The following is a 14,304-nucleotide window of genomic DNA, read 5'->3' on the forward strand; positions in this document are numbered from 1 at the left end:
TACTGCGTTTCAAGTTTCAATTGGCCAAGCACCATCCATTTAAATGTAAATGAGGAGAGTTGCACCAGAGGAGGAGTTCTGATGAAATGCTCCAATACGTGACTATCTATCAACTTGTCCAGCGTGTCAACAGCAACAAAAAGCTCTCTTCAACTGTTTGAGATTGTGCAGTGAATTTTTGAAAGCTGAAAAGGATCCACTGAACAAGGCAATTGAACAGAGTAGCAGAAACTGTAATGATGCAGTGATAATTATCTCTACCTGTACAGCGCATAAGTATCAAGGACAGCAGGAAGATTGAAGAACTTGACCTGTCTCTCAGTTGGGATCGGAAGAGAAGTATTACCTCATTTGCATTGTAAGAGAAAATGGTGCTTTAGTTTTGTTTCATTAAATAATTGAAATATGCATAGGGTCACCACCACACACTGGTTTGACACCATACAGTTTGGGTAACAAGTTACAGACCAACCAGTAGTTTCTCTTCCAATCAGTATCTGATACAGGATACACAACAGAAAACAGTGGGAAATCCTCACAAATGAGGAAAAACAAATGTGATAAAGTCTGAAAATAGATTATGAAGGCCTTATTAATATGGGTTAAAGTTAGTATTCAGTATGCATCTGCTTAAACCAGATTAGTAAAATATGAATTTTGATGTTTATCTGCATTAAAAATTACATGAAGAAAATCAAGCTTCTTTTGCAGCGTCATGTAGATGGTGCCACCAACGAAAAATGTGGCACTGCACTCAACAACATACCCAGCAGGATGAGAGTGTATCCGTGGTAGATCTTATCACTGCTGGAAAACACAGGATTTTCTCTCATTCACTCTATCAAACGAATGTTAGTACAAGCCGCTCAGGTCTGATGTTGGTACAGGGCAAGAGTCAAATCGGTAAATCTTTCATACACAACATTAACATAAGTATTTCATTGAATGTTAAACATTTCAGCTCATACATATCTATCTGGTATTCTGCATTCAGTAATAGCTTTGATCACATATCCTACTGATTTTTCTTTTAAACATATATTTAAATGTATTTGAAACAGTGACTGCAGACTTTATTATCCTTAGGTGTCAGATATAAATATTGCTAGGTTTCTCCATCTGTGAATTTTCCCCAATTTTTAATAATTGCCTTTTGAAATCTTCACACACAGACATAGCCACGACTAAAGCTCCAGCTGTAATATCAGTAATCTCCAGCGCTCACGGCTCAATCAGATAGAGCACAGACCAGATACTAGTTACCAACTCAGTTTCCCAACATATTGCCTAATTAGCTGAACTGCCACTCATGCTACGGTGAAGCACAAATTGGTCTACATCTCTGCCTCTGCTGGACTGATGCTGCCAATACCCAGTAGGCTGAGCTCAATTGGAAGTCTCTCTACTGAAATAATCACAAATTGGGGCTTTCCCTTCCTGATGCTAAGCATGTTTGAAAGGGCCCTGTACACACAAATACTTTGTGTTTCTTGCCTTAATAAGTTGCAACAAAGGATGAGACATGAACTGTTTCTATGTTCAAGCTTTTTATCTGTGTGGGCTACATGGGAACTTTCCATGGAACCTTGGAGGCCACAAGTTTAAATTCATGCTCTTGTTAATTTGTATCCACCTGAAGTTGCTAATAGTAAGACATCCTGGTATTCTGATTTAGGATTTATCCACCAGTGAGGGAATAATATTAAGAAAAGCCCTTTTCAAAACTCGAGGCCCACAAAATTCAAAAAGGGCAAATTGGCAAACAAGAAGTATAAGCATAAATAGGACTGGGTTGTCTTGCCTTCAACAGCCCGGAACCACAGGCCACAGTTTGGACATCCCTGATCTATGTATACACTGACAAGTACTTCTAAAAAGCATGTTAACAAACATATTAAAGTACTGCAATGCTATTTGTATAATGCATAAATTAAAGATACAAGACAGTAACATATTTGTTCTCACCCTTGTTCTGATAGCACTAGGAAATAATATAAATGAAACAATAGGTATATTTGTCTGCTGGAGTTTGGCAAGACAACTTTTCCGTCAAAATGTAGACACTGGTTTGCTCAATCTTCGACACAAAACTGACCAAAATGTTATAAAGGCCTGATAGGAAATCCATGTGATCTGTAGCTTCAATGCTCTATTCTTGATAGCCTTGAGTGTCTGACCCAATCCGCTTATTTCATTTTCTCAGTCCGCAATGACAATTGCTTCTGCAGTGCCAGGTCGCTTGTATTGATTAGAGGAAGTAAAAGAGGGTTGAAGAGATGGTGCGACAACTGGGAGGCAAGGTCGCCTAGAAGCTCTCCTCATTTCAGAAGGTGACAGAAGTTTACGAATCTTCCTATGTGAAAAAAACAAAAGATTCCTGCGTGGTTAAAGATCAACACTTCAAACATTAACTCCTCCAATCATATTGTAGTACTTCCTCTAATTTTCCATCTTAAAAATAAATGCAAGAAGCTCTGAACAACAGGATGTAAAATGCAAAACTATAGGGAAACTATTGTGGGTTAGACACTGGTCTCTCACCACTGGGATCTGGTTTCAAACCCAGCCAAGATTGTTGGCTGTAAGGGTCGAATGTAAATGAAGTTGGACAGTCTCAATCCAGTTCCTCGAGGCTTTGGACCTAAAGCACAGAATTGTTTCTAATTCAACACTAGTTGATAATCTCACTCTAAGAGATGTGGGAAATGGAAGAAAAATGTGACAGTGGTGCAACAAGGGATGCTCTTCTGAGGCTGGAGCTAGGGTGCAGTGCAGGGAGCTTTACTCTGTCTATCTGTGCTATGCCTGCCCTTGATACTGAGACTTGGTGCCTGAAATGAGAAGAGTTCCATTATCCAGCACTAAGATCTCACATCTTGATCAGCATGAAGTTGAAAAAAGAAATCAAACTTCAGGGTACTTAAAGGAGCAGTATGAAATATTGCAATGTTTAAAGGAGAAGGAAGGGCGAAGAAAGTAGAAGTACTTTCCAAACAAAGTACTCTCCTATCTCTCCCTTCCAAAAACAAATAGCATTAAGATGTGCTTTTTTCTAACTAGAGATAGATGTTTTCGGTCTTCACTCCTTAGTTAATTTGGTGACATAGGTTATGTAAAGGTTATATGGCCGTCTCAAAGAGGCGCCATTGACTTTAATGAGAGCTGCTGCTTCAGGCTTGACTGTAGGCTGGACTGGAGCTACCAATTTTCAGAAACCCCTCAACTTAGTAGTATTAGTAGTGTATTATTTTTTGGGGGGAGTTAGGTGCCTCTGGATCAGCCCAAAGCTTCTGCAAAGTACTAGCTCCAATTAAAATCAAATCAACAGAACTGCTCTCGGACACATGCATACCAACCCCTAACCTGTGCTACCAGAGCAGCTGAGGAAGAAAGTGGAGATGTAAGTTGTTGGCCTCCATCAAGGTAAAAAAAAATAATCTTGAAAAAAACTGAGGATTTTTCCCAAACATTCTAATAAAATTATAAATAGAATTATGCTAGTGTGTAATGGGTTGGGGATGTAGCACTTTGCACAGAAAGTTCTCTCTCCCACCAGACTTATCTTTCACCAGAGTATTTTCTGGGAAGAGGATCCACATTGTAAGAGTTTATATTTTTGTTCGGATTGTTCAAACATGGTCTATCAAATTCCTAAAGTTTTACTGATGTTAATTGCAGCATGTAGCTCCTTCACATTCAATTTACATAAATGGCTGTAATAACCAACTACGCCAATGGTTAGTGGAAAATGTCAGCACTGGGTGGGGGACGTTGGGAGGTTGGAATCAGCATGGTTTCCTACTCCTGATAGTATCCAGGTATTCTGTTGTAAAGTGTGAATATTAGTTGAGAACCAGATTGGACTTGGTTGTAATGCCCCCAGTGGTTGAACATACCGTCCAGGCCAATCAATAAATAACAGCCACTTGGGCAAGGTACTGGAGCGCTGCCAGTGCCTTCGATTCTTCCCCCAGTCAGTTCTTTACGAGTGCAGGAAAATATTGGCAAAATAAAGCTGTAAAATTACTGTCACACTGAGATGTCATTTGTTTATATTTTTCAGGATTTTTTGTTGTTGCAAACTTCTGTATATCAGCATATCTTTTGCAGGCACCAAATGCAATGAAGGGCAAACTATTGAAGTTGGGGTCAAAATGTTCACACATAGCACTGACCAGTGGAATCCCAATCCTATGAGTATTCACTGCTGCAAAGTTTAAAAAGGTGCAGTTCTTCTGCAGTATAAACAACATGCATTTATAAAGCACCTTTAACACAGTAGCTTCACAGGAGTGTTATCAGACAAAATTTGTAACCCAGTTACATAAAGAGATATAAGGACAGATAACCAAAATCTTTGGTCAAAGAGGTACGTTTTAAGGAGTAACTTAAAAGTAGAGAGACTTAAGGAACGAACTCCAGAGCTTAGAACCTAGGCACCTGAAGGAAATCAGGAATGCGCATGAGGCCAGAATTGGAGGAGCAGAGATCTCAGCTGGTTGTAGGGCTGGAGGAAGTTAGAGAGATAGGGAGGGTATAGTCAGGCTTAAGTAATTGTACTGAGTATGATGCTTGAGCAACTCTTACGTGATGCTTTGCTTAATGTTACATGAAACATTAATTACTATTGCTACTCATTTAAACAGGTTACAAGGGTGAAATTCAGTAGCGCCCTGTTTGGGGCGGTAACTTAGAACTTTCAGAAAATTTTGGGCTTGGCACACTCCTGTTTTTTACGAAAATACCTGGTGGTCCCGGAGGTGCCTTCAATTCCAGTCGGAGGCCTTCATTCCATGCGTAGCGTACGGGAATTCCCTGTACGTAGGAAAAAGCTGGAGTCACGTGGGCCTGGACCACCAATCACTCTGCAGTATTCTCATTGATAATAGGAACTTCGTTTTTATGAGTTACCATTATTATCAATGAGAATAAACCCCTAAACCAAGAAACACAACATAATAAATAAAAAAAAACTCACATATTTAAAATTAATTGAAATTAAAGTTAAATAAATGTTTTAGAAAAATATATATTTTGGGGCATTTTTTAAAATGTGTTTTAATAGGGTTTAAAATAAACTTACCTTACCAGTGGTTTTTACTATAAAAATGTGTATTTAAATTAAATTTTTACGCTTTTACCAGGCGTAAGAGTTTGAAGAACATTCGCTGGGAATGAGTTGGGCAAATAGCCCAATCTCACCCGCGCGAATTTCCTTCTCCCGGGGATGCGGAGGATCGGAAAAGCCGGTTTTCGGCGCACATGCATCGTGCCCCAAAAACTGGCTTTTGCGAGGCCTCGCAGGTTCCGTGCGCATTTCGTACGGACCTGGCAAGGCCTGGAATTTTAGGCCCAATGTCTTAGTGCTGCAATGCAGACAATGGTTGGCGGCATAGCAGCACAGACTGCACTCATGCAGCCTCAGCTGAACGCCACACATCTTGGTGCTGTTATGCAGTCAGTGAGTGCTGGCATTGAGTCTCAGACTGCTCTCATGCAGTCTCCGCTGGATGCCACGCATGGTCTGACCAGTGTCATGCAGTCAATGACTGCTGGCATTGAATCTCAGACTGCTCTCATGCAGTCTCCGCTGGATGCCATGCGTGCTGCTGACTGTTGCCATCACTGCTGGGTCCACTACAGTCCATAGAGAATCTCATGGTGTTGCAGCAGCCCACCAAAATGTGCTCCAGGAGATTGGAGGAGATGCTGAGGTGCTGTCCCGGGGGAGTGGCACTGGGTCAGTGGAGCAGGAACCTGCTGTCCTCTCTCACGATGACAGCATCCCTGATCCCACCACTGCCACTCCGCCATTGCACTTGTCGCTGCCCGTCACCCAGCCAACCTAGTCTGCCGCTGCCCAGCCTGAGCTGGTGCAGACTACAGCCGGGCCTTGCAAAGCCATCTGTAGTCTCTGGCCATGACACACAGCAGGCTTCCACCAGCCGCACTGCAGCCACAGGGGACACGCTGCGGAGGAGCACTAGAATAGTTGAAGAGAAGAGGGGATACAAGGAAATGCACAAGGGTGATTATTAAATACATAATGAAATCGTTAAATTTTGATTGAAATATTTAATCTTTGCTGTTGTCATTTTCATTTCCGTTTTGGGGCTTTGGTATGGAAGAGCAAATTGAGGTGATGATGGGGACGTCCAGAGGAACCGGGAAGTGGAATGGAATTCACTGGAATCGAAGTCTGATGAGACGGCCGCGGACTGCCCTTGCAGAATCGCAATGGACTTGTTGCCTCTTCCATCGCTGTTGTTGCTGCTTCTGCTCCTCCTCCCGCTCGTCCTCCTGAGGTGGTGCGGCTATGCCTGGTGGCAATGGCTGTGCCCTCATGATGGCCAGGTTGTGCAGCATGCAGCACATGATGCCGAATATGGACACTGGCTCAGGCGAGAACTGGAGGACTCCTCCCAAGCAGTCAAGGCAGCGGAACCGGTGCTTGAGCACTCCGATGGTCTGCTCAATTATGTTCCTGGTGGCAGCATTGCTCTTATAGGAGTGTTGGGGTTGCGGAGGGGAAGCATGAGCCAGATAGAGAGTGGATAGCCCTTGTCTCGTGGCAGCCAGCCGCAAGCTTGATATAGTGGCTGGGAGAGATCTGGCACACCGGTATAGCGCAGGATGAAGGCATCGTGGCATCATACGTGGGTGCAGTCAAATTAGTAAAGATGGCGCCTTTAAATAGCGCCTCCAGCCGACTCCCGACTGCAAATTGACAGCTGGAGCTGTCGTTGTCAGCACCAGGCGGTAAAAGAGGGAGCACAGCCAAATGGGGGCGGTAACGGGGCGCTGCGCACGGCGATGACATCATCATCGCCGGATGCAGCTGAGTGGTGCGCTACCTCCTTGCACCTCCGCAAACCCTCTGCCCAATTCCGCGGGGGGGGGGCACGGTTGTCGTTGCACCCGGGCGAAAAACCCAACCTCCCGGAGGCGCCAACAGCAGGCCAATTTCGGCCCCTACATCTTTTAACATTATATCATTAACCAATCAGCCAATATTTATGGTTGCATTGATGGCTTTTATTTGAACTTGGAAATTGTAATCACCACTGCTGGGACCAAGTTATCATTCAGACGTTTACTGACATATCAAAATATTTAATCGCTCAAATTAGTGCCACATTGTGAGCTCCTGAAACAAAAGCAACGTGTTCTCTACTATATAATTAAGTGAAAAAGGTCAACATTCCTGCCACTACTTTCATCTCTACTGAATCAATTGTATCTAAAGATGTGACTTGCATTTCAATTATTAATTCACGTTTAGTTTTTTGAGTTTATATATTGATCTCTCCTCTGCCGCATGGCGCTACATTCTAAAACCGTCTACATTTATGCTGCTAGATAGTCACTGAACACTTGGACACACAATCCAATCCTGGGATTCGTACTGATCAGTGCAATTAACTAATTTAGATCTTCAAACATGATTGGGTGCAGTGTAACTAACTATACATGAAGAAAGCACTGTAGTACAGGATATGGTTCACAAGCAAACTTTCTATATCCACAATAGTAGCACAATAAAACTGTTAAAATCTCCACATTTTTTGACAGTTTGTACAATTGGGAGGCTCCCTTAAAATATATATATGTTTTTAAAGTCTGGTTACTGTAACATAAAGCTAGAATAGCTGCCACCATAGCTGTGCTGGCCACTGCCCCTTTTTTGAGATAAAATGTATTATTTTCCAAAAGAAAACTTCCAGCTATTTTCACAATAGTTTCTAAATAGACTTATTTGAGAAATAAATGAAATTCTGACTAAAGCACTGCAAGCTGATCATCATACAGAAATATTCAGGAGTGGAGACATCAATAATATATTTGATAACAAATATATATCAAAGGATTTATCAACAGAGTTACTGCACCACATGTACCATACAAAACACAAATTGAGCCCATAGGCATTCCTATTTCTGGAACAATCTGACAACTTCAAAGCAAATAATATCGAGACCCCATCCATGTATTGAATGCTGATGGGGAAAGCCTTTCAAATAAGAACGGGGAGTCAGACATGAGGGATCATCCATTTAAAATTCTCCCACTGAGAGTGAGGAGAAATCTCTTTACACAGAGGATTGTTAAGAGCATGGAACTCATTAAAGCAGAGACCATTGCATCCTTTGAGGGAAAATTGGATAAATATTTGAAATGGGAAGATAGGAAGAAGGCAGAGCACTGGGATTAATTTTAGATTGCAGTAGTAAAGATATAGCATAAACTCCATCTGTGCTGTAATTCATCTATCATTCTGTGGCTGTGCCAAAACTCCCTTTTTGAATCTCTTCAATCCGGCAAGAGGATAGTATTGATATTGTGAGAATGCCAGATTGAAAGGATTCGAACAGGGAGTTTCTCACAGCACCAAGAATGTCCTAGCCTCTGTGACCACGAAAGCAACTGTGGTGCTTTATGCCTCCTTATCCTCTCCAAAGCATTGGATACAGTCGACCACACCATTCTCCTCCATCATCACTCTTCCATTGTTTCCCAATTGCTACCTAGTAACCCAGTGAATCATTTTGCTGACATATAAAGAATAGCCATTTAGATGTGGTATTGGAGGTCTGCTATATATTTTTCTCCCCTACTCCAAAGTGAACCATAGTGCAAGTTGGTTGTGCCCTTCAGAAGAACATGGGAGAAAATCGGAGGATCAAATTGGTGCTGGGGATAAAAGTCACAAGAGTAATAAATATGGCCTAAAATTTTGCCATTGCTAAGAATCTCATGTTTTATGACTAAATCTATTTGAAATGTCTTAAAGCTCAAGCAACCTATACATTGCTGCAAAACTTTAAGTCAGCAAAATACATATACACACTGCCTAAAGGTTGTTCTCCTCAAATGGTTGTGAATGATTAAGCCTCTCATTCACATATTTTCTAGTCATCACTAACATAATGAAAATGTATACAGTTCAGCAGTGGTTTCAAAAACTAACTGACGGTGTAGTTCTGCATTAAAAGACAGACATCTAATTAATTGGCCCCTTAAACTGATGTGTTTTTTAATTATTCAATTTCTTTGTCACAAATCACCAAAGGGCAGTGAAGTAAAACGGATTATTAAAGCTGCATGAATCTATAGCTTATTTTAAAGAATATTTTTGAAATAAACAGCTTTGAACAAATTGGTTTACCCTCAAAGATACACAATTCACTATGCTATTCAGAAGTCAATTTACTTGCCTATGTGTAAGAAAGCCAAACTTTACAGATGGTTTGTAGATAAGATAGCTGACGGGGGAGACAAAGTAACTCTTTAACACAAACCCACTGGCCACTCAATCATGTTCCTGACCCAGCAATGTGGGTCATTTCTACTTGTCCATTATGCTCGAGTTAAACTCAATCAACTTTTTCATTTATTTTACTGATATTTTTAAACTCTTCATTTTGTTGAGTATTTCAGAAATTAATATATGAAAGAAACGATCATACGACCATAAATGCTGTCAAGAACTTCCTCACGAACCTGCATGTTAAAAAGTAAGGTGCATGTACACTCATTGGTGTCTGATAAGCAAATGACATATCTGAGCCAACAGGAGCGTGACAGCAGCTGATGTGTGGGTGCTGCCCACCCTGTCACCAGTAGATTTACCCTGCTGTTAGCAATAATTGAAGGTATACAGAAATGGCAGCACCGAAGAAAGACAGCGTACTCATACATATATACATGCCACATTCCCAGCCAGAATATAATCGGTGAGGAGAAAGAGAGATGTTTGTTACCCTGCAGGTCATACATAAATCTACTCTTTCCAGTTAGATAGATTCGGTATAAATTTATTAAATATCAAATCGCAATATCCATTTGAGTTAACTATATATTTAATATCAGTTACGCATTTGGAAATTAACTTAAAGGTTGCACTTCCAAAATAAGCAAGAGTCCTCCATTTTGGTGGGGGGGCGGGGGGTGGGGGAAGGTTGAAGAGGGACTATTAATATATTCTGCAATCTGTTTCTATGTCAAAAGGTGACCGCAAAGTGTACAGAAACTATAATATTATAATAGTGGCGAACCAAGGGTCTAATGAGGATGAGGAACTTAATCTAATTAATACAAGTAGAGAAAAAGTACTAGAGAAACGAATGGAACAAAAAGCTGACAAATCCCCTGGACATGACGGCCTACATCCTGGGGTTCTAAAAGAGGTGGCTGCAGAGATAGTGGATCCATTGGTTTTGATCTTTCAAAGTTCCTTAGATTCTAGAACGGCCCCGGTAGATTGGAAGGTAGCAAATGTAACACTGCTATTCAAGAAAGGAGGGAGAGAGAAAACAGGGATCTACAGTATATTTGGATTTCCAAAAGGCATTTGATAAGGTGCCACATAAAAAGGTTATTACATAAGATAAGGGTTCATGGAATTGGAGGATTAGTATTAGTATGGATAGAGGATTGGTTAATGGACAGAAAATAGAGAGTAGAGATAAATGGGTCTTTTTCAGGTTAGTGGGGTGCTGCAAGGATCAATGCTGGGCCACGGCTATTTACAATCTGTATTAATGACCTAGATGAAGGCACCGAGTGTAATGTATCCAAGTTTGCTGACAATACAAAGCTAAGTGGGACAGTAAGCTGTAAGAACACAAAGCGTCTGCAAAGAGATATGGATAGACTTAGTGGGCCCAAGTTTCCACATGATTTGCGCCTGATTTTTAGGAGCAACTGGTGGAGAATGGACTATCTTAGAAATCGCAATTCTCCACATTTTTTTTTCTGCAGTTCTAGTCAGGTAGAACAGTTCTACTTTGGAACAGATTTTTTTCTTCAAAAGGGGGCGTGTCCGGCCACTGACGTCTGATTTCAAAGTTTCCACAGTGAAAACGTACTCCAAACTAAAGTAGAATGGAGCAAGAGAAGATTTTTGTAGAACTGAAAAAACCTGTTCTACACATTAAAAAATCAGGCGCAGGTTACAAATTAGGCGTCCAGAACGAGGTGGGGGGGAGGGAAGGGAAGTCATTAAATTCTACAATCAATCCTTATTTATACTTCTACAAATATTATACAAATAAATCCAACCTGAATAAACATTTATAAGCCACGAAAAGATTAAATAAACCATCTTCCTACCTGTGTGAAAGTGCTTCAGCCATCGTTCGTTCCCGTGGGGGGTGGGGAAGGAAACCGGCGTTTGTTGCCGCCGCGGAGGGGAGGGAGGGGAAGGAGACAGCGGCTTGTTGCCGCCGCGGAGGGGAGGGAGGGGAAGGAGACAGCGGTTTGTTGCCGTGGAGGGGAGGGAGGGGAAGGAGACAGCCGTTTGTTGCCGCCGCGGAGGGAAGGGAGGGGAAGGAGACAGCGGTTTGTTGCCGTGGAGGGGAGGGAGGGGAAGGAGACAGCGGTTTGTTGCCGTGGAGGGGAGGGAGGGGGAGGAAACCGCCGTTTGTTGCCATGGAGGGGAGGGAGGGGAAGGAGACAGTGAGAAGGGAAGCCTCAGTGCTGATGGCAATGCGCTTTTATTAAAAAAAGTTCAAAAATTAAACAGCTACAAAGAACTACAAAAATGGCCGAGTGCCAATGTTTTTTTCACACTGAGCATGCGCGAACGCTCCAACGCGCACGCGCAGTGTTGCCGGCAGGAAAAAAACTAATTTAAATAGTACCCGTCCCCTCCCACTTACAAAATCGGCGCGAGTGTAGGCTCCGCCCCCCTGGGCGCCGCGCCAAACAGACAAGGAGCTGCAAAGCGTTCGAGAATAGCGCGTTTTTTTTCTGGCGCCGTTTTAGGCGCGAAAAACGGGCGCCCAGCTCGGAGGGGCGCCCGTTTTTTATCCTGTGGAAACTTGGGCCCAGTGAGTGGGCAGTAAGGTGGCAGATGGAGTATAATGTAGGGAAATGTGAGGTTATTCACTTTGGTAGGAAGAATAGAAAAACAGAATATTTTTAAATGGTGAGAAACTTTTAAATGGTGTTGAGAGAGATCTGGGTGTCCTTGTGCAAGAAACACAGAAAGCTAGCATACAGGTACAGCAAGCAATAAGGAAGGTAAATGGCACGTTGTCCTTTATTGCAAGGGGGTTGGAATATAAGAATAAGGAACAGGGCCTTAGAGAGACCACAACTAGAGTACTGTGCAGAGTTTTGGTCTTCTTGTCTAAGGAAGGCTATACTTGCCTTGGCGGTGGTACAACGGAGGTTCACTAGATTGATTCCTGGGATAAGAGGGCTGTTTTATGTATGAGAGATTGTGTAGAATGGGCCTATACTCTCTGGAATTTAGAAGAATGAGAGGTGATCTCATTGAAACCTACAAGATTCTGAAGGGGATTGACAGGGTAGATGCGGAGAGGTTGTTTCCCCTGGCTGGAGTGTCTAGAACTAGGGGGAACAGTCTCAGGATAAGGAGCAGGCCATTTAAGACAGAGAGTAGGAGGAATTTCTTCACTCAGAGGGTTGTGAATCTTTGGAATTCTCTGCCCCAGAGGGCGGTGGATGCTGAATCTCTGAATATATTCAAGGCTGAGATAGATGGGAGCTCAGGCGGGAAAGTGGAGTGGTGGTCGATGTTCAGCCATGATCTCATTGAATGGCAGAACAGGCTCGAGGGGCCATAGGGCCTAATCCTGATCCTATTTCTTATGTTCTTATAACTGAATAAATACGCATTAAGTAAACAGATATTACCCTAAACATTTAGAATTATGTGAGAATTCTGTAAAACTACTTCCCTTTTAGCAGTTCCATTCTACACCAATGTAACTTGAAAAACATTGTATGTAGAGTTACTGAAAACAGTGGGGAACTGGCTGTGTATATATAATATATATAAATTGTGTTGACAGCAATTCACAGACAAACCCAGTGATTTTACGCTTCTGCAGGTGAATTTCTATAGCAACTAACATTCGACCCTGCCAAACATTAGTTCACTGAATACCACCTGTATGAATACAGCAGCATTGCATTCCCCCTACCCCACACCCTTTACCGACAGACATGCTATTGATGACACATGCCATAGATGGTTTACAGCCCCCTTAAAGGTTGATGGGAGATAGAAAAGGTATAAGACTATAAATATTTTTTTGTCTCATTTTCTGCTAATAACTGTGCTTGCAAGCTGCACCAAGATGGCTGAACCTGGGTTGACCATTTGTAATGATCCAAAATGACTTCAAATGATTTTCTCATGGGGTTTTAACACCTCACAGCCTCAAAACACTTATTTGGGAACTGTGGAAACAAACTGTCCAGGAAATAAGAGAATAAAAGACTTATTCATCGTGAGGGTGTCCCTTTGTTTAGAACTGAGACAATTGCGTACACAGTGGGCAGACATCCAGAAAAATGTTATAAAATGGCTGTAACACGAGGTCAAAGGCTGCAGTCAAGAGAATTGTTAACCTGGTGAGTTACTAAAGAATCGGAGAGTTAATTTACGATCGTTGATCATGGCTGGAATTAACCGTGTGAGTGTCTTTGCTTTCTATTAATCACTTCGGGGATAGGCAATTTTAACCGTTATGGGATAGGTTGCTGTGAGCTAATAATTAGAAATTATTGTGCATTTGATGCTATCGTAAATTGCTTGTACTTCTTTTGATTATTCTAAGTAAAGATAACCCCTGGATAATGGTGAGAAAATAAACATCCTGAGTCTGTGTGTTGTTTTGCTATCTTAAGTCTGAACTCTGTAAAGTGTAGATAAATCTTACAGGCTGAAACCTGTCTTAATTAAGGCGAGTCTTACACAGGTGCTTGGGTGTGAAAGTGAAGAGAGAAGAAATTAACTACTGAAAAAAAAGCATTGCACGTACACTAATATTTTAGACTCTTGACTTACAACAGCATAGGAATAAATTAATGAGCTGTGATGAAACAACTTTGAAAGATAACATTATCAGATATGGCAGAGAATAAATGTCATCTGATCCACCTTCCAGATAAGGGATGTTCAAAAATTCCGGGTATGATAAATTAAACTTTGCTTCTGCAATTTTGCAATGCTTGCTTAATTTATGCAGTTAAATTTCTTATTTATATGTATCTGTGAGAGAACTAAAAAACAGGAACAGCAAAGAAAAGGTTCACCTATAGGAGGGAAATCCTGTAGCATCATTAAGTAAGTGAGTGAGTACTGAATAAATATTTCTGAATATAAACATGATATATAAGCAGGAATTAAGACAGACTCTCTAAAGCCTGTGGCTTTGATTTGATGAGGAAATTACTTTTTTCAAACTGGGCCGAATATTGTGGTTGCAGGCTTCCTTCAGACGAACATCTCTGACCCGAAATAAATCTCCGAAAATACCTAGTGATCCC

At 41.6% G+C, this 14,304-nt stretch overlaps 1 protein-coding gene across 1 annotated transcript in view; it reads right to left on the reverse strand.

Annotated features, from left to right (window-relative positions):
• Positions 1-356: 356 nt before the first annotated feature.
• The window catches only part of LOC139273064 (metastasis-associated protein MTA3-like), a 355,482-nt gene continuing 341,534 nt past the window's right edge, over positions 357-14,304 (reverse strand). The window contains exon 21 of the mRNA XM_070889376.1: positions 357-2,353. Coding sequence (XP_070745477.1) covers positions 2,200-2,353 — 154 coding nt within the window. The 3' untranslated portion in view covers positions 357-2,199. The remainder of the gene's footprint in view (positions 2,354-14,304) is intronic.

Source organism: Pristiophorus japonicus, chromosome 9, assembly GCF_044704955.1.
Source record: "Pristiophorus japonicus isolate sPriJap1 chromosome 9, sPriJap1.hap1, whole genome shotgun sequence".
Classification (NCBI taxonomy): Eukaryota; Metazoa; Chordata; class Chondrichthyes; family Pristiophoridae; genus Pristiophorus; species Pristiophorus japonicus.